General features: G+C 43.9%; 2 protein-coding genes across 4 annotated transcripts; both read right to left on the bottom strand.

Moving 5' to 3' along the window:
• Nucleotides 1-573: 573 nt before the first annotated feature.
• LOC108711781 (vicilin-like seed storage protein At2g18540) lies at nucleotides 574-10,183 on the bottom strand. Its single transcript, XM_018253828.2, has 5 exons — nucleotides 10,002-10,183; nucleotides 8,130-8,363; nucleotides 7,077-7,204; nucleotides 1,104-1,173; nucleotides 574-864 (listed from the first exon to the last, which is right to left on the bottom strand). The coding sequence occupies exons 2-5, from the start codon at nucleotides 8,301-8,303 to the stop codon at nucleotides 715-717; spliced, it is 522 nt and encodes a 173-aa protein (XP_018109317.2). The 5' UTR covers nucleotides 8,304-8,363; nucleotides 10,002-10,183; the 3' UTR covers nucleotides 574-714.
• Nucleotides 10,184-13,807: 3,624 nt separating this feature from the next.
• On the bottom strand, nucleotides 13,808-20,726 carry wrap53.L (WD repeat containing, antisense to TP53 L homeolog). Of its 3 annotated transcripts, none has more exons than XM_041587386.1 (12): nucleotides 20,536-20,726; nucleotides 20,293-20,442; nucleotides 19,496-20,232; nucleotides 17,736-17,834; nucleotides 16,734-16,842; nucleotides 16,481-16,569; nucleotides 16,289-16,379; nucleotides 16,079-16,211; nucleotides 15,777-15,985; nucleotides 15,510-15,613; nucleotides 15,202-15,336; nucleotides 13,808-14,873 (listed from the first exon to the last, which is right to left on the bottom strand). In XM_041587386.1, exons 2-12 carry the CDS (start codon nucleotides 20,335-20,337, stop codon nucleotides 14,720-14,722), a joined length of 1,905 nt encoding a protein of 634 aa, XP_041443320.1. In that variant the 5' UTR covers nucleotides 20,338-20,442; nucleotides 20,536-20,726; the 3' UTR covers nucleotides 13,808-14,719. The 3 variants fall into 3 exon arrangements, with proteins under 3 accessions (XP_041443320.1, XP_041443319.1, XP_018109316.1); XM_041587385.1 differs by having other exon boundaries at nucleotides 19,496-20,001; nucleotides 20,062-20,442; nucleotides 20,536-20,725; XM_018253827.2 differs by having other exon boundaries at nucleotides 19,496-20,442; nucleotides 20,536-20,725.
• Nucleotides 20,727-20,732: the final 6 nt, after the last annotated feature.

Here is a 20,732-nt window from a genome sequence, read left to right as displayed (position 1 = left end):
AAGGCTAATTCCACACGGGGCTGAAACTGTGCCGGCTAAAAATCCCAGGCCAAGAATAAGCCCCTACCCTGGAATTGGGCTCTTAGCACCTGATCCATTACATCAGCCCAGGTTCCGGCACAGACGGGGGATTTTGGTGCTGAAACCTAAGAGTTTACATTCCAGCACAGGTAAGGGGCAGAATCTCGGGCAGTGGTTTTTCAGCAAAGAGCAGTAGATCTCAAAGGAAGACCAGGCTCCACTTGTGCTAAATTGGAACTGGATTTTCATTCATCTATTTTAATTGGGGAGGGGGGTACCAAATCATTAAGGGTACAGGCTAAGTGGCTTTGCTGGTTCATGTTAAATGTATCGGGTTGGGACACCATAAAGCACAGGTTTTCCTTCCTAATGTCTCCCTGAGAGGCTTTGCAAACTCTTGTATTTCCCATAAGCCCAATGCTATGTTCCTCCTACTTTCTTTTCTATGTCGTAGCCTTTATGTGGCATCCAGTATAAGGGCCAAGGAGTAGACGCCTTGTATCCAACTACACCGCTTGTTCTGATCAGATTACTTTATTGATAACATACATTCATAACATTTGTCGGATAAAATGTATATGCAAAAAAAAAAAAATGAAAACTTTAAAAGGATCGCAAAATATATATAAAAAAAAAAGCAAAGAAATGTATAGCCTATTTGGAGGTGTAACAAAGATAAGGACATCTGTGACATCAGCAGGATGTGTTGATGACATCATCAGTCTGTGCAGCAGAGTGGACATAGCCCGGAGGTTTTCCCAGGTGGATCAGACGCAGGAGGTAGTCGGAGTGTAGGCTGGAGTCAGTGAGGTCAATAAAGCGCCTGTAATTCAGTTGAAGCTCCTGAAGAAGTTAAGGGAAGGGGCGTGACTCTTCTTTCAGTTGTTCCGCAGGGGAGGGAAAGCAAAGTCATTCACACATGAGACGCCCACTCCAGGAGAGCTGGGCACTATCTAATGGCAGCCATTCTTGGAGAGGCCAGAAGGAGACATGAGAGGGATATAAGGAGCATACAGTGAATGCAAAGAGGGAGGGGCTAGATATTAGCAGGGAGTGTATGTAAAATATAATCTTACTAATACCTTAAATTTGCACTCAAAATCCACCTTTTCTTGTGCTACTTTGTTCAGCTGCTCCTGAAGTGCAGTGACCCTGGCAGAGATCAATAAACGACGATGAGTGAAGACTGAAGAGCTGGGAACAGACTAGCAGGCAGCTCACCTGTATCCATGTAATACATATTGGCCAATCACACAGAGGAACCAACAAGGGGCTTGGATTTAGTTTCATTTCAATGTTATGCACAATATATAGAACTTACATTAAGGTTCTAACACTGATGTGCATCCAGATCCTAATCGGGTCTCGTACACTAAAAAACTCAAATTTCCCTCACCTGTATAACTCAGCCTGCAGCCTTGTGCCTTTATATGGTCACAGAACAACCCCTCAGTGACTTCTAATATCCTTATCATTTACAGTAGGGGGTACATTATCCCTTATAATACACGAGTGATACTCAGAGTTCCCTGTATAACTCAGCCTGCAGCCTTGTATCTTTATATGGTCACAGAACAACCCTCAGTGACTTCTAATATCCTTATCATTTACAGTAGGGGGTACATTATCCCTTATAATATATGAGTGATACTCAGAGTTCCCTGTATAACTCAGCCTGCAGCCTTGTGCCTTTATATGGTCACAGAACAACCCTCAGTGACTTCTAATATCCTTATCATTTACAGTAGGGGGTACATTATCCCTTATAATACATGAGTGATACTCAGAGTTCCCTGTATAACTCAGCCTGCAGCCTTGTGCCTTTATATGGTCACAGAACAACCCTCAGTGACTTCTAATATCCTTATCATTTACAGTAGGGGGTACATTATCCCTTATAATACATGAGTGATACTCAGAGTTCCCTGTATAACTCAGCCTGCAGCCTTGTGTCTTTATATGGTCACAGAACAACCCCTCAGTAACTTCTAATATCCTTATCATTTACAGTAGGGGGTACATTATCCCTTATAATACATGAGTGATACTCAGAGTTCCCTGTATAACTCAGCCTGCAGCCTTGTGCCTTTATATGGTCACAGAACAACCCCTCAGTAACTTCTAATATCCTTATCATTTACAGTAGGGGGTACATTATCCCTTATAATACGAGTGATACTCAGAGTTCCCTGTATAACTCAGCCTGCAGCCTTGTGTCTTTATATGGTCACAGAACAACCCCTCAGTGACTTCTAATATCCTTATCATTTACAGTAGGGGGTACATTATCCCTTATAATACATGAGTGATACTCAGAGTTCCCTGTATAACTCAGCCTGCAGCCTTGTGTCTTTATATGGTCACAGAACAACCCCTCAGTGACTTCTAATATCCTTATCATTTACAGTAGGGGGTACATTATCCCTTATAATACATGAGTGATACTCAGAGTTCCCTGTATAACTCAGCCTGCAGCCTTGTGTCTTTATATGGTCACAGAACAACCCCTCAGTGACTTCTAATATCCTTATCATTTACAGTAGGGGGTACATTATCCCTTATAATACATGAGTGATACTCAGAGTTCCCTGTATAACTCAGCCTGCAGCCTTGTGCCTTTATATGGTCACAGAACAACCCCTCAGTGACTTCTAATATCCTTATCATTTACAGTAGGGGGTACATTATCCCTTATAATACATGAGTGATACTCAGAGTTCCCTGTATAACTCAGCCTGCAGCCTGCCAAGTGGGGATTACGAGGCCGTTACATCTGCATCAGCCAACACAGTTGTTGACCGTAGAGCCTTGTGGCTGCGCCACTGGTCAGGAGACAACGCTTCAAAGGGCAGACTCTTAGCATTACCATTTTATGGGAAACATCTGTTTGGGCCAGAGTTAAAACAAAACATAACTGAAATGACAGGGGGAAAGAGTGCATTCCTTCCTCGAGGGAGAAGGCCTCGCCCGAGACCAACCGCAGACAGCCCAGCAGACAATAGGGGTCTTCATCTCGGTCCTTTCGTAACTACAGGAACCAGAACAGGACAATCTACTTCATCCAAGTACCCGTACCAAAAGAGTACACCCTGGCTCCCCAGACACAATTAAAACAGGAAGCCAGGCCCCCCAAAGACCAATGATCACACCGGGAGCAACAGGGGCTGTTGAGGGAAGGCTTCTTCTGTTCTCTCTGGTGTGGCAAGACAAATGGGCACTTCAGATTGTGAGGATGGGCAACAAAATACCTTCCGCAACCCTCCCCTCCGGGAGAGCAAGATCAAGAAACAGCGCTTCAAAATGGAAACCCTGCGATCTGTAATAAACTCAATGTCACCAAGACAATTCATGACAACCATAGATCTAAAGAACGCGTACATTTCTGAGGTTTGCAGTGGCAGAGGAACATTTTCAGTTTTGAGCCCTGACATTCTGCCTGGCCACAGCACCACCCGTCTTTACCAAGGTCCTGGCCCCAGTCATAGCCAACTTAAGAAAAAGAGGCTTCATGGCATGACCATACCTAGACGACATACTCATCAAAGGTTCAATCCCTAGAAGTGACGACTCGACACACGCAACAAACACGCCAAGTCCTAGAGGAGTTCAGATGGCTCATCAACCTCAAAAAGAGTGCACTGTATCCAAAACAAGAGATCCGCTTCCTGGGAATGATCTTCAACTCGGAAGCCTAAACTATTTCCCTCACGGAGGAAAAGATAACCAATTTACAGTTCACATCCCAACGGTTCCTCGCAAAGCAGGACTGCCTAAAGCTACTTTGTCTAATGGTCTCATCGCTAAAGGCCATTAGACCTCACATTTTCATATCAGAGCTCAACAAACAGCATTTCGCCAAGCTTCAGTACAGACGCCAGCCTAACCGGCTGGGGGGCCCACGTGGCCTGCCAAGGCCTGTGGTCCCAGGAGGAGGCAAGCCTCCACATAAACATTTTAGAGCTCCAAGCGGTTCGAAACACACTTTACCACTCGTGGTCTCTTCTGAAGTCAAAGATGTTCCGAGTACAATCAGACGACACAACTACAGTAGCCTACATCAACCACCAGGGAGGAACACGGAGCAAGGCTGCCATGTCGCAGGTATCCAAAATCTGGAGTGGGCATAGGACAACGTGCCCACTATCTCAGCGATATTCATACAAGGAGTGGAAAACTGGGAAGCGGATTACCTCAGCAGGAACACCATAGACCAAGCGAAATGGCCACTCCACCCAGAGGTGTTCTAGACCATAATACACAAGATGAGTGTCCCTGAGAGACGAACACGAAGCTACCCAGATACTGCGCAAGGTCAAGGGACCCTAGGGCAGAGGCCATAGACGCCCTGGTGATCCCATGGTCATTCTGGCTAGTTTACATCTTCCCACCCTTTCCACTCCTGCCACAAGTGATCAGGAAGATAAAAAGCGATAAAGTCCCAGCAATATTAATAGCTCCGGACTGGCCACATGGAACATGGTAGGCAGACCTTGTCTCCATCTCTGAAGCAGAAATAAAGCAGAATCTTGATGCATTGATGCCTTGTCATGGGTTAATTCCAGTCTTTATTGGCCTTAGGCAATAGCATTTCAGAGCATCAAGGGTTAATGGGAGGCAGTTTATTGTAGGAACAATATTAACCTACTGAGGTTGAGTCTTGCTGACCTGCCTCCTGGAGGAATGATTGTTCTAACAATGACTTGTGCTGCTATTTCCACACTACAAATGCCTATTCTTGTCTGTAGCCTTCACTTATTGGAGGGGCGGCCATTGTACATACAAAGTCTGGACTAATAAGGGCAATTATTGTTGCCTTGTACAGAGGCCACGCTGCTTTGTTCCCTATTAGCACAAGCCTCATACAGCACAACAGCTCCATAAACATGGCCTTCAGCTCTAGCACCCGCCGCGTCTTTCTGCAACAACCAATTTTATTTCTTGTAAATATTTATATGTAAAACTCTTCCATTTCCTCTGCAAAATGTCACAAGTGGCCAACTTTTTTCCACTCTCTCTCGCCAGATTAACTGTTTCTCAGCTGGACTACCTGTTCCCATTTGTCTCTAGGAGAGAATAAGATCAGTACGAGATAAGGATAAACCCCCTGCAGAGTGCGGAGGAGAAGCGAGCGCTGGGAGAATAGGAGGAATTAGGAAGAAGAGCATTGAGCAGATCAAGGAGTAGAAATGAGAGAAAGGGAAGGTGCAGAGACAATAGAAGATGGGGAGAAGAGATAGAAGGTTGGTTTTGATGTTAAGTAACAGACAGCAGGCAGCTCACCTGTATCCATGTAACAGATATTGGCCAATCACACAGAGGAACACGTTTTAGTAGGGTGTGACTATTCAGCTCTGCACCCAGAGAAAAAAACCAACAAGGGGCTTGGATTTAGTTTTATCTCAATGCAATGCACAATATATAGAACTTACATTAAAGGGATACTGTCATGGGAAAAAAAAATTTTTTCAAAATGAATCAGTTAATAGTGCTGCTCCAGCAGAATTCTGCGCTGAAATTTCTCAAAAGAGCAAACAGATTTTTTTACATTCAATTTTGAAATCTGACATTAGGCTAGACATTTTGTCAATTTCCCAGCTGCCCCAAGTCATGTGACTTGTGCTCTGATAAACTTCAATCACTCTTTACTGCTGTACTGCAAGCTAGAGTGATATCACCCCCCTCCCTTTTTCCCCCAGCAGCCAAACAAAAGAACAATGGAAAGGTAACCAGATAGCAGCTCCCTAACACAAGATAACAGCTGCCTGGTAGATCTAAGAACAACACTCAATAGTAAAATCCAGGTCCCACTGAGACACATTCAGTTACATTGAGAAGGAAAAACAGCAGCCTGCCAGAAAGCATTTCTCTCCTGAAGTGCAGGCACACGTCACATGACTTGGGGGAGCTGGGAAATTGACAATATGTCTAGCCCCATGTCAGATTTTAAAATTAAATATAAAAAATTCTGTTTGCTCTTTTGAGAAATGGATTTCAGTGCAGAATTCTGCTGGAACAGCACTATTAACTGATTCATTTTGAAAAAACTTTTTTTTTGCATGACAGTATCCCTTTAAGGTTGGGAAAAAACCAACATTGCATTTACTCATTATCACATTCTAACATTGATGTAGCTCCAGATCCTTATCGGGTCTCTTACACTAAAAAACTCAAATATCCCTCACCTGTGCCTTTATATGGTCACAGAACATACTTCTAATATCCTTATCATTTACAGTAGGGGGTACATTATCCCTTATAATACATGAGTGATACTCAGAGTTCCCTGTATAACTCAGCCTGCAGCCTTGTGCCTTTATATGGTCACAGATCAACCCCTCAGTGACTTCTAATATCCTTATTATTTACAGTAGGGGGTACATTATCCCTTATAATACATGAGTGATACTCAGAGTTCCCTGTATAACTCAGCCTGCAGCCTTGTGCCTTTATATGGTCACAGAACAACCCATCAGTGACTTCTAATATCCTTATCATTTACAGTAGGGGGTACATTATCCCTTATAATACATGAGTGATACTCAGAGTTCCCTGTATAACTCAGCCTGCAGCCTTGTGCCTTTATATGGTCACAGATCAACCCCTCAGTGACTTCTAATATCCTTATTATTTACAGTAGGGGGTACATTATCCCTTATAATACATGAGTGATACTCAGAGTTCCCTGTATAACTCAGCCTGCAGCCTTGTGCCTTTATATGGTCACAGAACAACCCCTCAGTGACTTCTAATATCCTTATTATTTACAGTAGGGGGTACATTATCCCTTATAATACATGAGTGATACTCAGAGTTCCCTGTATAACTCAACCTGCAGCCTTGTGCCTTTATATGGTCACAGAACAACCCCTCAGTGACTTCTAATATCCTTATCATTTACAGTAGGGGGTACATTATCCCTTATAATACATGAGTGATACTCAGCGTTTCCTGTATAATATCCAGATATTGTACAATACAAGGGTGACTTATTCTATACATATTCTAGTCACATTTAAAGTGTTGCCACAGAGGTACTAAAGGGAATCATCTCTTACTTTTCCTCTAATATTCTGAGCTCCTCTGCATGTTTCTGCCCCAGAACTTCCTTCTCCTGCTCCGCACGCCTCTGCTCCTCTGCTGCCGCCATAGATAAAGTGTATTTCAGCCTCTCACCAGATCGAACCTACGGGGTATGAGTGGGAGACTCAGGCCAACTTCCATGCAAGTGCTCGGCTTTTGCTGGATCAGGGAGATGTTAGGTAGGAACTGCTTCAGCAAAGGGTTAAACTTGATGGACATGTCTCTTTTTAGAGCCAGTGTGTCACTGCAGTTAACATGAGTTCACTGTTCTTTAAGTTCCTAGAATTTTCTGTTATTGTCCAGAATTCACTAAATATAGGGTTCCAACAGTGTCCTCCTTAGCCTTGGGTGTGGCTTATAGTAGCCCCATCTACATGTTTGCATCCAGGACTCAAGCCCGAGTGTCTAGTGGTATCTGAAAGAACCTGTCTCAATGAAAGGTCTCAGGTATCTGCTCATTGAGTCCCACCACTGGACGTTGAATAACCCCCCAGTCAGTGTCGGACTGGCCCACCGGGACACCAGGAAAACTCCCAGTGGGCCCAGGTGTCAGTGGCCCCTCATGTTGCTAAACTTTCGGCCTTTTTCATGGTCATTCCCCATTTCTATGAGAACAAAGAGGCTAAATAGATGGAATAATAGATTATAGTATGTCAATAAAAGAGACTAGGAGAATAGAGGTTGAGTGAGGAGAGGAAGAATAATAGTACTAAGAATGGGCCTGTGGTCTTAAATTAATTGGTGGGCCCCTGGTGTCCCAGTCTGACACTGCCCCAGTGACCACTGAGCATGTCGTTAGAGAAGAGAGAAGATCATGGTGTGGAGAAGACCAGAGCTGGGACAAGGGACTTTGGCACCCAAGACTAATGTAGCAATCTATTACCCCCTTTGCAGGTGATTGCATGGGGTGTAGCGCATATTGGTCACCGGGAGAACATTATATGAATATTTTATGAAGATATGTAGCCCTGATAGTCATGTTTGGCTTCAGTGCAGACAGTGCCAGAGGCATCTGGGTGGGGCATTACCTCTTCTTCCTCTCTCAAAGCTTGCACTTCCCTCTTTCTTGCTGTCTCCGCCTCCCTCAGTCCCTCCTCATAGGCTAGACCCACTGCCTTCAGAGACTCCGCCTCCCAGCTCTGGCGGACTTTCTGGAAGTCGTGCTCCCTCTGCTGGTGTAATTCCTGGCGCAACAGAGCCATTCGCTCCTCCTCCAGGTGCTTCCTGTTCTGGGCGGTCTCCACCAGCTGCTTCTGGAAAGACTAAAAAAAGTAATGTCATGCCATGATCCACCGTTTCGTGATGGTCTGTGGGCTGCCTCAGAGATTACCCGACCAGAAATACTACGCTACGGGGGTTATTTATCAAAGTCTGAATTTTCTGCTACAAACAAATCCGCTCTGGTTTTTTACACTTATTTATTATTACATTTTCAGGAAAATTTACTTTGTGGAAAAAAAAACAGATTTTCAAGATTTTTTCACACGAAAACTCAGATTTTTGCCCGGGTTATTGCACGAAACCCAGTGCACATCAAAAAATCATTGGGACTTCTCCCATTGACTTATGTGCAACTTTGACAGGTCCGAGATGCCGGATTTTCTGATTCAGACATTTCCATTTTTCTTGATTTTTGCATTCAGAGTTTACTAAATAACCCCCTAAACTGTAACAGGAAGAAGTGTGGAAGCAAAAGACAGAACTCTGCCTGTTAATTGGCTCATGTGACCTAACATGTAAGGTTTGTTTGGCATGTTTGTGTGCATTGTAAATCGTACGATCCCAGGGGGCGGCCCTTATTTTTTAAAATGGCAATTTTCTATTTATGATTACCCAATGGCACATACTACTAAAAAAAGTATATTATTATGAAAATGGTTTATTTACATGAAGCAGGGTTTTACACATGAGCTGTTTTATGCAATATCTTTTTAGAGACCTACATTGTTTGGGGGGTTTAGTTTTCCTTTAAGGCCCAGAGCACAGTCCTTCCCCTTTTTCTTCCCCAGCCACATCCCCCCTACCACCCCCAACTTTAAGGAGGTTATTTATGAAAGATCGAGTTGTTTTTCCCACAAAAAAAGAACGTTTTTGAGGGTATTGTTCCGTCAAAACTCAAATTTAAAGGTTTAAAAAAACTCGAAAAATGTGTTTTTTAAAAAAAAAACAAATCGTTTGAGATGTATTATACCCCGAAGCTTGAAATAGCTTGAATCTGAAATCCAGCCAAAACCTGTCGAGATCCTGTAATAGTCAAGTAGATCCTGCAGAAGTCCCTTAAACCACATGAAGATGTTCGTAGCCTTCGTGATATTCAAGGTTTTTTCGGTGGGTTTCGCTAGAAAATTAGATTAATTTGAGTAATTTCAGTTTGTTTGTTTTTTTGCTGAAAACTCGATCAATTAGAATATTCTACTTTTTCACCCTGACTACACTGATTCCACTTTTTTTACATTTGAGTTTTTTCTTAAATTAGAAACCATTCGAGTTGGGAGTTCATTTGAGTTCTAAAAAAAACTCAACATTTGACCTTTGATAAACAACCCCCTAAGCATTCCCTTTAGTGGTATGACGGATAAGAGAAATTCTCGACTTGTAACTGACCCTCCCAATCTGCACCCGGCCCAGCCTGCTGTTCCCCCTCTATTTATAGACCCACTTCTGACCTGCCCCACAGTAATGTCACAAAAGGGGTGGGGCGGGTGCAAGTCTCTTAATTTATGGGTTGGAAGCCGGCAGTGCTAGGTCTCGGGCCAGGAGAAGAGCTCAACCCAGACGCACCTGCGACCCGAAGATTTTATGCAAGAGCCGGCCCAAACTCTCCCAACCCTTGGGTTTTGGGCCGGCCAACATCACTAGTTCCCTTTGCTGTAGTAAGAGAACAGAGAGGCTGAACAAACCTGCCGCTGTTCCTGCAGGGCTTTCTCCTGGTCTTGCTGCAGTTGGCTGATCGTGTCCCTCAGTCTGGCACAGACCTGGCAACTCCCATGAGGCACGGCTTGACCTGAGGGCTCCAATACGTCTAAAGAAAGACCAGGGCATTTACTAAAAAATACTTCTTTCTTATCATTCCTTGATAGTAGTCACAGGGTGGAGAGAGTCTTCATGGGAACTGGTCTACATTTACCTTAACTGATTTGTGCCTATGAGATTATTCACGATAGCTTTCTGTTCACTGCCAGCCCTCTTCTTGGTGTCTGTGACTCTGCACATGCTCAGTAGCCTCGAGCCAATGTAGCTAATTTCAGTGCTACTCTGTCACCAGCATGGCCAGCCAACGTCATGATAGCTTCAAAGAACCATTTTGGATCATCATCACCACTATTGGGTTCTTGTATGTCCAGGCTCCATGGGCAGCAATACGTTATTGAGTCCCAATGAAGTCGTTCCATTATAAACCTGGACAGGTCAGTGAGACAGAGCCGACTGCAGCACTAACCTGCTTTCTGTCCTAATTCCTGGCTCTGCATAGAGTCTGGCTCTTCTAAACAGGGCGGAGACTTCACACATCTGATTCCTCACATTTCTGTCAGGAATTCCTCAAAAGATTTCAGTCTAATTTTGACCATTTTAATTTTTTTTTTAGAAAAAAGAATAAAAGGAAAAACAATTTTCCTTATTTTTAAAAACACACCTATATTTATTAAAATGGGGCAGCCATAAATGTGTATGCTTCAATTTGTAGGGACATACAAAATCTAGAATTCGTTTTGAAATCCCAGTGAGTTGGACATAATTGTCCCAATTTTTGAATAATTTACCACCTTCTGTGTCTTTCTAGATTTCAAATGGGGGTCACTGACCCCATCCAAAAACAAATGCTCTGTAAGGCTACAACTATATTTTTATTGCTAATTTTTATTACTCGTCTTTCCATTCAGGGCTCGCCTATTCATATTCCAGTCTCTTATTCAAATCAGTGCATGGTTGCTAGGGGAATTTGGACCCTAGCAACCAGATGGCTGAAATTGCAAACTGGAGAGCTACTGAATAAAAAGCTAAATAAGTCGAAAAACAGAATAAAAATGTAAAAAAAAATTCAAATGATCTCAGAATATCCCTCTCTACATCATACTAACAGTTAATTTAAAGGAGAACAACCCATTTAAAGTGATTTTTGTTTCTTTTGCTTACAGCATAAACTCATACACAAATATAATTCTATGATCACAAAATAATAAAGTTCAGCCTAAAATAAATTCTGTCTGAACAAAAAATTAGTTCGTAGTTGGATAACGTCAAAAGCAAAATAATTCCACAATCCCAAAATATAGCCATAAAATCTATTTTGTCTCTTTTAATGATATTGGAGACTATATAAATCTATTTTTTTCTTTACAGAATGTATTTTTGAATATATATATATATATATATATATATATCTCTATCTATCTTATCTATCATATCTATCTATCTATCTAGTGTGCATGGTTTACAATAAATGAATTTGGTGATTAGAGAATTTACTGACCGGCAACCTTAAGGGTTCTAAGTAGGGATGCACTGAATCCAGGATTCGGCCGAATCAAATCCTAATTTGCATATGCAAATTAGGGGCGGGGAGGGCAATTGCGTGACTTTTTGTTACAAAACAAGTAAAAAATGTTTTCCCCTTCCCACCTCTAATTTGCATATGCAAATTAGGATTCAGTTTGATATTCAGCTGAATCTCTCGCAAAGGATTTGGTTCCAAAATAGTGGATTCAGTGCATCCCTAGCTCTAAGCCCAAATTAAATTAAAATGGCATGGAGTTCTCTTCTGAGCACACTTGCATTCATTTTCTTTTTCTGTTTTATGAATAGTTTTAGACTTCCATTATATGGTGCTGGCACAGCCCCCCGAGGTGTGGGAGGGTTAAATGCACAGTCAGATATAAAGGTTGGCAGGCGCAGCCGCCATCAGAGCTTCTCTGCCACGTTTATGTTCCTAGAAGTGTAAAACTACTAATATCCAAAAACAAGTGAAATTGTGTGGGTGGATACTTTAAACCATCTTTAATTTTTAAAAGTACAAATGGCATAAGACAGACACGAGACAGTTTAGTTTGGAACACAGGGATTTGCTACAGCTGGCAGAGGATTGTGGGAATTGTAGGAAGTAATGAAGCAGCATTCTGTTCTGCTTCCCCCTCATACCCCACCTGTTCAAGCAATATGGGCTGGGAGGCAACTTCGGGCGACTATGGAAAATGCATCGCCGCGTGTGCTTTAGTGCAGGCGACTTTTCTTTATAGTCTATGGGAAAAAACGACGAGGCAGTTCGGGGAGATTGTTGCTCAGAAGACGAGGCGATTAGACAGAATTAGACAAAATCTCCCCGAATCCCCTCGTGTGAACTAACCCGTAGGCACTTATAACACACAGACGCACATAAATATAAACATTACCCTTTTGTCTGTGCTCAGGGGAGCGTGATGAGTTAATAGAAGGCTGAATGGAGGTGCCAAGCCGAGGAGAAGAGAGGGAAGAGGTGATCACATGAGACATCTCCACAGGCAGCAGAGAAAGTGCAGAGACACAAGCACTGCAGTAACAGAGCTGTATACAAACTGTCTCTAAGCAACCACAAAAGCCACACGCTAACTAACCAAACTGCCTGCTATAAACTGTCAGTACAACCTAACTGCCTGCTATAATCTGTCAGTACAACCCACCTGCCAGCTATAATATGGCAGTAGAACCCAACTGTCACCTATAATATGGCAGTACAACCTAACGGTCAGCTATAATCTGGCAGTACAACCCAACTGCCTGCAGTAATCTGTCAATACAATAAAACTGCCTGCAGTAATCTGACAGTACAGGTATGGGACCCGTTATCCAGAATGCTCGGGACCTGGGGTTTTCCAGATAACAGATCTTTACGTAATTTGGATCTTCATAGTTTAAGTCTACTAGAAACTCATGTAAACATTAAATAAAGCCAATAGGCTGGTTTTGCCTCCAATAAGGATTAATTATATCTTAGTTGGGATCAAGTACAAGCGACTGTTTTATTACTACACAGAAAATGGAAATCATTTTTAAAATTTATATTAAATGGGAGATGTCCTTTCTGTTATTTGGAGCTTTCTGGGTAACTGGTTTCCAGATCATGGGTCCCATACCTGTACAACCAAACTACCTGCAGTAATCTGGGAGGGTAACCAACCCAATTGGAGATATTGATTATCCAGTTTGTATTATACTCCCATGTTATTGTATGCTGCTTGGTTACACTGTCGGATTAATGGAGAGAAAACCAAGCCGCCTATATTAATTTGTGAGTGTAACCAATCAACTTATACTAATGTGGGCGTGTAACCAAGCAGCCTATAATAAATGGGGAATGCAACCAATCAGGAGAGGCGTAAGATGCAACTATTTGTCAGTGTTTTCAGAGTCTGGTTCTGTGTAAAGTTCTAACCTCTGGCCCTAGGGGCCTCCTAACCCTGAAAGAAACACAAACCATGTCTCTCTGTGTTTTTAATGAAACAGCCTAATGCACCCTAAAACTCCCTAATTAAACACCCTTGTAGAAAAGCAAACGTTTATGGTAGGTGGTGGCTCGACTCATAACAGATACAAACACTATTGTCCAATAAGAATCTTGTATCCTGTTAAAACTCAGCAACCAGATTTGGGGGGGGGGGGATGTTTTTGCACACTTGTTCTGTGTGAATAGGAAGTTGTTTAACTCCTACAGTGCCAAGCAAACTTCAGTATATCAGGAAAACGCATTTATAGTTTCTTTAATGGAACAGGGCGGTGCTTCTGCCAGTGGGCGGGGCAAGCCACAGAGCGGATATTGATAAAAACACAAATATTTGCTAATTGTTCCCAAAACTTGTCTCCTTTAATTCCCAATTCAGAAACAAATTGCTTAGAATCCATCCAACTGCTTAACCCTACAAATCCAGTACGGCAGCACCCCACAAGCTCTGTATGAATGACCACCTATACAACATTCTATACAAATTATATTATACACAAATAGACCAGAGAACACGTATATATTAAAAAATATATACAAGCCATATGAGAGAGCTTCATTCAGTGATTGGAGCATAAGCTGCAGAGATTTTATATCTATCTATCTATCTATCTATCTATCTATCTAGAGATATAGATATAGATATATATATATATATATATATATATATATATATATATAGATATATATATATATATATATATATATATAGATAGATAGATATATATAGATATATATATATATAGATATATAGATAGACATCTCGTATTAGGTAACTTGTTGCTGGTTCTTTCTTCTAACCGGTGTCATTGCTGTTGCCCAAAGCTAAATCAAAGCCCATATTCTGGCGCTGGTAACGGATCCATTGGGCCTTGATGACCAGTGAGATGGAAGATCATGGAGATGTGCCTGAAAATGAGGCAACTGATGCCACACTGACACCATCTGGAGTCAATGCCAAAAGTAAACATGGCGTCCCCATGACACAAGGAAGTAGCTGAACACGGAGGGCTTCACGTGAATGGCTGAGATTGGGTGGGAGGGCAGCAGCACCCATGGCAATAGGATGTATAAGAGAACATCGTCCCTGCTGTCTATCTCTTAGACACCTCCTGGTGAAAATGTTCTGCACCCATGGATGACACTCTAATTTGCTGGACTCCTACACCACCAAAGCTGCAGGGAGTTTTCTCCAGCAACACCAGGAGGTCCATCTGTCTCATCACCGCTGTCTTCTCCCAACTCCGGAAACTTCCTCTGGCCTGAGGCGGTTGCTAGGAGTGGCATAGACGGGTGCAAACTGAAAAAGAGAGAGAGAGGAAGAGAACAGTAATATCAGTCTTTGCTTTGGGAGAGGATGCTATAAAGTCCCATTCATCATATATGAGGATACCAATACCTTGTGATGTCACACTGAACAAGATCTGATGAGGGATCTCTCATTACTGGGAGAATCATGTGGGCCAATCACGTCAGGCTTGCTGAAGCATCAACGTGACATCACATTAGTAATGAATTCAGGCAGCAGTTGAACCGACTGAGTTTTTGCAATACGATACAGTGCACGGCTATATAATTCTGGTCCAGCTGCCGAATTAGGCAGGACAATGGTACCTTCCGACACTCACCTAATGCCATTAATACAATCTTTCTGAGCCTGGAACTGTAGGACGGGAGAGGCAAATTCTTCCTCAGACTGACTGGATATATCCCAGGCGGTAACTAGGCCCTGCGTATCCCCGCTTACCAGGTAACGGCCGGAGCTAGGAGAAAGAGGCACATACACTTGAAAGTTCAGCTCCACAACCAATCAAGCTCTATCCTGCATTGTGTTAATGCCTAAAATCCATTCTGCCAATATACTCTACACAAGAGAAAGCTGCTAAGCCCCGAACGAGTACAACCGGCAGTGGGAGAAAGTCGCTTCAGGACTTACACGTCAACATCGAAGTAAATTCTCTGGTTTGTGGCAACATTGCGTTTCACGGAGAGCAGAACGTTCCCAGGGTAACGGACATCCCAACCCAAGATCTCAGGGTCCTGTGAAGCAGAAATAATTGGACAGCTCTTTATCTTTGCATGTATCAACTATCTGGTTGCTAGGGTCCCTCTTACCCTAGTGCCCGGCCTGGAAGATTACAATGGCTAGTAGCTTGCAGAGATGGCTCTTCCATGCAATGGTGGGAATATTAAGGTCTCCTACCTTTCGTCCCCCTGAGAAAATACAGTTGCCATCAGGAGAGAAAACTAGGTGGGTGATGCCACCCTGATGCCCCTGCAGAATTGCCAGGGTGACCCCTTCCTGCCGGGAGTACAATCCCAGAGACTTCGAATAAGAGCCGCAGGCGTAAATATCCTGAGTGGGGCTGAAGGCGATGCAGGAGATGATACCAGCCTGACCCTGCTTCTTATCTAGAGATGGAGGTAAAAGGGAAGAGATGCAGAGAATGAGTTCACCTAAAGGAGATCAGTATGTACTATAAAAGTATCCACCCACGTACGTACGGAAAGTAGGGCGACACTCGCAGTCCCTCCCAGGCCGAGATGTCTCAAACACCCGAATCATCTTTTCAAATCCAGAGAAGAGCTGCTCACCATCAGGAGAGAAGCAGAGAGAGTGTGCCGCTGTCAGCTCATCCTGTGAGAGAAGAGAATGTCAGAACAAGTGCCCCCCCGGGCCCAGACCATTGTACAGGGGGGAGGGGCGGATATTACCAAGTGGTTGTACGGCCGATACGATGCTTTCAGGTGGCCGTGGAATGCGTCCCACACATGGATTGGGTTATCTTTACAGCTGCTGGCCACACTGAATGGATAAACACAAAAGGACACAAAGTGTCACAATTCACAGCAGATCCAAAGACGCGCCTAATAGGAAGTTCCAGGAGTGAGATCTATGTTACTTACAAGCAGGTGGTGGGGTCAGAGGAATTCATACTGGGGTACCAACAGTAGTCATATATGGTGTCCCCTTCAGCCATACGTAGAACAGGGCGCTGTGTGTGAGAGAGAGAGAGAGAGAGAGAGAGAGAGAGAGAGAGAGAGAGAGAGAGAGAGAGAGAGAGAGAGAGAGAGAGAGAGAGAGAGAGGCTCATTATCCTGGAGTGAGGCAGAATGGAATAACATTATCCCAAGCACATCTCACCCAGCCTTATAGTACCATTTCCTCCAGTACATCCCAGTTGTCCGAGTACAGCTCAGGTGGAAGGTTATATATCCGCAAGATGTTGTCATCACTGTTGGTCAGTAGGCAGGTACCATCAGGGGCCCTGGAAAGGTGAAATGTTCATTAAAAAATGTTAATTAGCACCCAAGTGCCTCTTGAGCGGATAACCTGGAATTGGATCCGCAAACAGGTATATAAAGCAGGTCTGAGCACACAAGCAGGAAGTACAGCAGTAGGTGGGACTGAAGAGCAAGTGAGTACTGCAGCTGGCTCAGCTGAGAACCCCGAAGTACCTACAGTCCTGTTCAACTGCAACTGGATCCGTTCCATTAACTAAACTGGTACCAGTCTCACGTGATCATGTGATGTGCTGAGAGGAAGTGTCTGGGTATCCCCAACCTTCCTCTAGTCAGTATCTACTGGAACGCTCTCTGTTGGTCTAAAAGGCAAACACTGCACCTGAATGGTCAAGGATAGATTGTAAATCCCCTCATATGTTCTTTAAGGCCAGTACCATCATTCTGCTTAACAACCCACCCCCCCCCCCCGAAAAAAAAACAAAAACAAATGAATCCCATTCCCAACCTACCTGATAATTCAACTGAACATTTTTCTGATTTCAACCATTGCAAGGATTATGGCCCAAATGGTAATCCAGCAGAATGCAATCATATGCCACAAGCTCATAACTGGGGCAATACCAGGGTCATTTACAAACACTGGGTGTATTTGCACCTGGGAAGTAACCCATGGCAACCAGATTGATTTCAGTGCTCACCCTGCAACTATCTTAAAAAGCTAATCACTGATTGGGCAAATTTGCACCCGTAGCAACCGATCAGTGATTAGCTTTTTCAGATAGCTGCAGGGTGAGCGCCGAATGCAATCATCTGGTTGCCATGAGTTACTGCCCAGGTGCAAATACACCCAGTGTTTGTAAATGACCCCCACTCTCTCCTTGAAGAGCTACAAGGATAATAAGTAGGAGGGGCTTACCATTTGCAGCCTTTCAGGAAGTTCTCAGGCACTGCTGAATATTCATGCCAAGCTCCTGCGAGCGCCCAGGGCTGAGAGGAAAAGTCAAACTGGGCAGAGCTAAGGAAGAATCACAGAAAGAGGTTATTTAATAAGGAGGCATTTGACATATGAGATACTTTTTAGTCATCAACATGTGGTGTGGAGCTAATTTACTGAGGTTGGCGCTCTTCTACTGCGGTCTATGGGAACGGATTGCAGTGGTGAGAAGTGGTACTGCAATCTACATGTCTGAAGTGCAATTAGTTTGCATGCAGTATCTTGTAGAGTTGGCACACCTCTTGTTCTGAGCTCTACAATCTTTATTTTCATAGTGAGGAATACTTCCCCTTGTTTCACGTGAGAACAGCAGCTCTTTAGTGTGGCAGCAGTTGTAGCTTTCATGCAAGTGGATCAATGAGTTTAATGTGCCCATATTCCATTGCCAACATCCCCCTTCTCTGTGTGTGAGACACAATGGGCCACATTTAGTGAAGAGAGAAGTAGGGGAAAATGAAGATTCCCTCCAACTAATATGCACTGGGATTTCCACACATTTTGGCTTTCTATTTTGTTTTTTAGGGAAGTGTCACTGTAATGTGCCGTTTATAATAAATGAATGTACATACAAAGGAAAATTCTGCTGAGCAGTTACAGTCTGTGACAAGCTTTGACCTAAAGCTATGGTTCAGCACAAGGTGCCCTTCTTCAAGCAGCCCTTAAAGCCACAACACCCTGTACTAGCCAAAAACTGGAACCCAGGCCCCACCATGGTGCACTTACTACTGATCAGTTAATTGAGAGTATTCCAGAATCCAACATTTACAAACTGTGCCTATTGAGAAAAGAGTAGATTGACCCAGCACAGAAAATAGAAAAAAGATAGGCAGGGATCGAAAACAAGCGAGTACTGCAGCTGGGTCAGCAGAGAACCAGAAAGCAGAGTAGTAGGAGGGGATAGAAAACAAGTGAGTACTGCAGCTGGGTCAGCAGAGAACCAGAAAGCAGAGTAGTAGGAGGGGATAGAAAACAAGTGAGTACTGCAGCTGGGTCAGCAGAGAACCAGAAAGCAGAGTAGTAGGCGGGGATAGAAAACAAACTAGTACTGCAGCTGGGTCAGCAGAGAACCAGAAAGCAGAGTAGTAGGCGGGGATAGAAAACAAACGAGTACTGCAGCTGGGTCAGCAGAGAACCAGAAAGCAGAGTAGTAGGAGGGGATAGAAAACAAGTGAGTACTGCAGCTGGGTCAGCAGAGAACCAGAAAGCAGAGTAGTAGGCGGGGATAGAAATCAAGTGAGTACTGCAGCTGGGTCAGCAGAGAACCAGAGCAGTAGGCATGGATAGAAAGTAGGTAAGTACTGCAATTGTCTCAGCACCAGACAAGTAAATAGAGCAGTAGGTATGGAGAGAAATGAGGCAAGTTTGGCTCTGTATCATTTACCCATTATGTGTTTAAAGGGGGCGCATGTTCCTAGGGAAGCACTAAATCAAGCTATAAGAGAATACATTTCTCTGACTGCTGTTATGCCCCATCTAATGAGGCAAATTGTGTCACAGTCAATGTTCCCTCTAAGCTGTGTGTGTACAAATTCTGGGGCCAGCGTACGCAACACGTTGTGATTCTGATGAGTACACTATTTTTAAAGATGCTCACTAATCTGAGAGAGTAAAGGCGGGCACGGGTCTTAGGTAAAAGCTGGGACATCCATAGTAACTAAATTATATATACACACTGCTCATACCAATATGATTCTTCCAAGTGCTCAGCCGGTTCCTCTGTCTCTGCTGCAGCTTCTATCCTCTGCTCTACTGCCTGCTCCTCCATTGATACCTCCGCTGTTTCCTCTAAGCAGACATCACAGACTGGAGCAAACTCATCGACCCGTGCTACCTTGGCTGCAGGGCCCTGAAAAGTCCCATCTTCTTCCTTTCTGTCCAATATCCCAGTGTTTGTTTCATTTGGAGCAGCGTTATCATCAGACTTTTCTTCTCCGTTGCCATTGGGTGGGACATCTCTTGGCATTTGTGAGCTTTCTCCCAGCTGTGCGCCCTCCATGCCACTGCTCTGCCCATGAACCCTCATCATCTCACTATCGAATGCTTCAGCCTCCAATAACCGGGCCTTGCTCTCTGTCATCTGAGGAGCATTGCTTCCAGCCACTACTAATTCCTCTACATCCCCTAATGCCACAACCCCACTTTCCCTGTCGAGAGGGACACAAGTTCCATCCTCTACTAAATATGCCGCCTCCCCTGATGTTCCAGCATGGCCGTCTGCCTCCTTTCTCTCAGCTAACATTTCTCTGGCCTCCCCTGATGTTCCAGCATGGCCGTCTGACTCCTTTCTCTCAGCTAACATTTCTCTGGCCTCCCCTGATGTTCCAGCATGGCTGTCTGCCTCCTTTCCCTCAGCTAATATTTCTCTGGCCTCCCCTGATGTTCCAGCATGGCCGTCTGCCTCCTTTCCCTCAGCTAACATTTCTCTGGCCTCCCCTGATGTTCCAGCATGGCCGTCTGACTCCTTTCCCTGAGCTAATATTTCTCTGGTCTCCTCTGATGTCCAGTCTTGCTTCTCGTCAGCCATTGCAGGTTCCCTCTGTCACACTCCCCAATAGAGGGACACTGATTCTCTCCCACCAATCAGAGGCAGTTTCAGGGCCTTCCTGGTACCAAATTGCTCCAGTCCCAGCTGTAATGTAAGAGAGTGTGGTTAGAGGTCTCTTTCATTTCTACCTCAGCTATTCAGCATTCTCTGTGGTAACGAGAACATCCATTGTCTCACCAACTACAGAACAAGGTCTCCTAATGATCCTCTGCTTCATTCACTCACTGACAATCAACTTCAATTTCCCCACATACAAAGCTCGGGCAACACAGCGTCTCTGACCCCCTGACACGAGCCATGAGGGAACCACACACGACAAACACGCACTTCCGCCTCCAGTAACACAACACGGCAGCTGAGTGAAAGTGGGAGGA

This window comes from Xenopus laevis, chromosome 3L (assembly GCF_017654675.1).
Source record: "Xenopus laevis strain J_2021 chromosome 3L, Xenopus_laevis_v10.1, whole genome shotgun sequence".
In the NCBI taxonomy this organism is placed as follows: domain Eukaryota; kingdom Metazoa; phylum Chordata; class Amphibia; order Anura; family Pipidae; genus Xenopus; species Xenopus laevis.
This window is presented reverse-complemented; position numbering and strand designations above follow the sequence as displayed.

What these genes read in the sequence shown, in the direction of transcription:
- LOC108711781 (XM_018253828.2), bottom strand. Translation starts at nt 8,303, where the DNA reads ATGGCTCTGTTGCGCCAGGAATTACACCAGCAGAGGGAGCACGACTTC. An exon ending in CTTTGAGAGAGGAAGAAGAG is followed by an intron (nt 7,205 to 8,129) that starts GTAATGCCCCAC and finishes CATACCCCGTAG; the next exon opens with GTTCGATCTGGTGAGAGGCT. An exon ending in ATTTTGAGTGCAAATTTAAG is followed by an intron (nt 865 to 1,103) that starts GTATTAGTAAGA and finishes TAACTTCTTCAG; the next exon opens with GAGCTTCAACTGAATTACAG.
- wrap53.L (XM_018253827.2), bottom strand. Translation starts at nt 20,337, where the DNA reads ATGGCTGACGAGAAGCAAGACTGGACATCAGAGGAGACCAGAGAAATA. An exon ending in TCTGACCCCACCACCTGCTT is followed by an intron (nt 16,380 to 16,480) that starts GTAAGTAACATA and finishes TTATCCATTCAG; the next exon opens with TGTGGCCAGCAGCTGTAAAG. An exon ending in ATTTACTTCGATGTTGACGT is followed by an intron (nt 15,337 to 15,509) that starts GTAAGTCCTGAA and finishes TCTTTCTCCTAG; the next exon opens with CTCCGGCCGTTACCTGGTAA.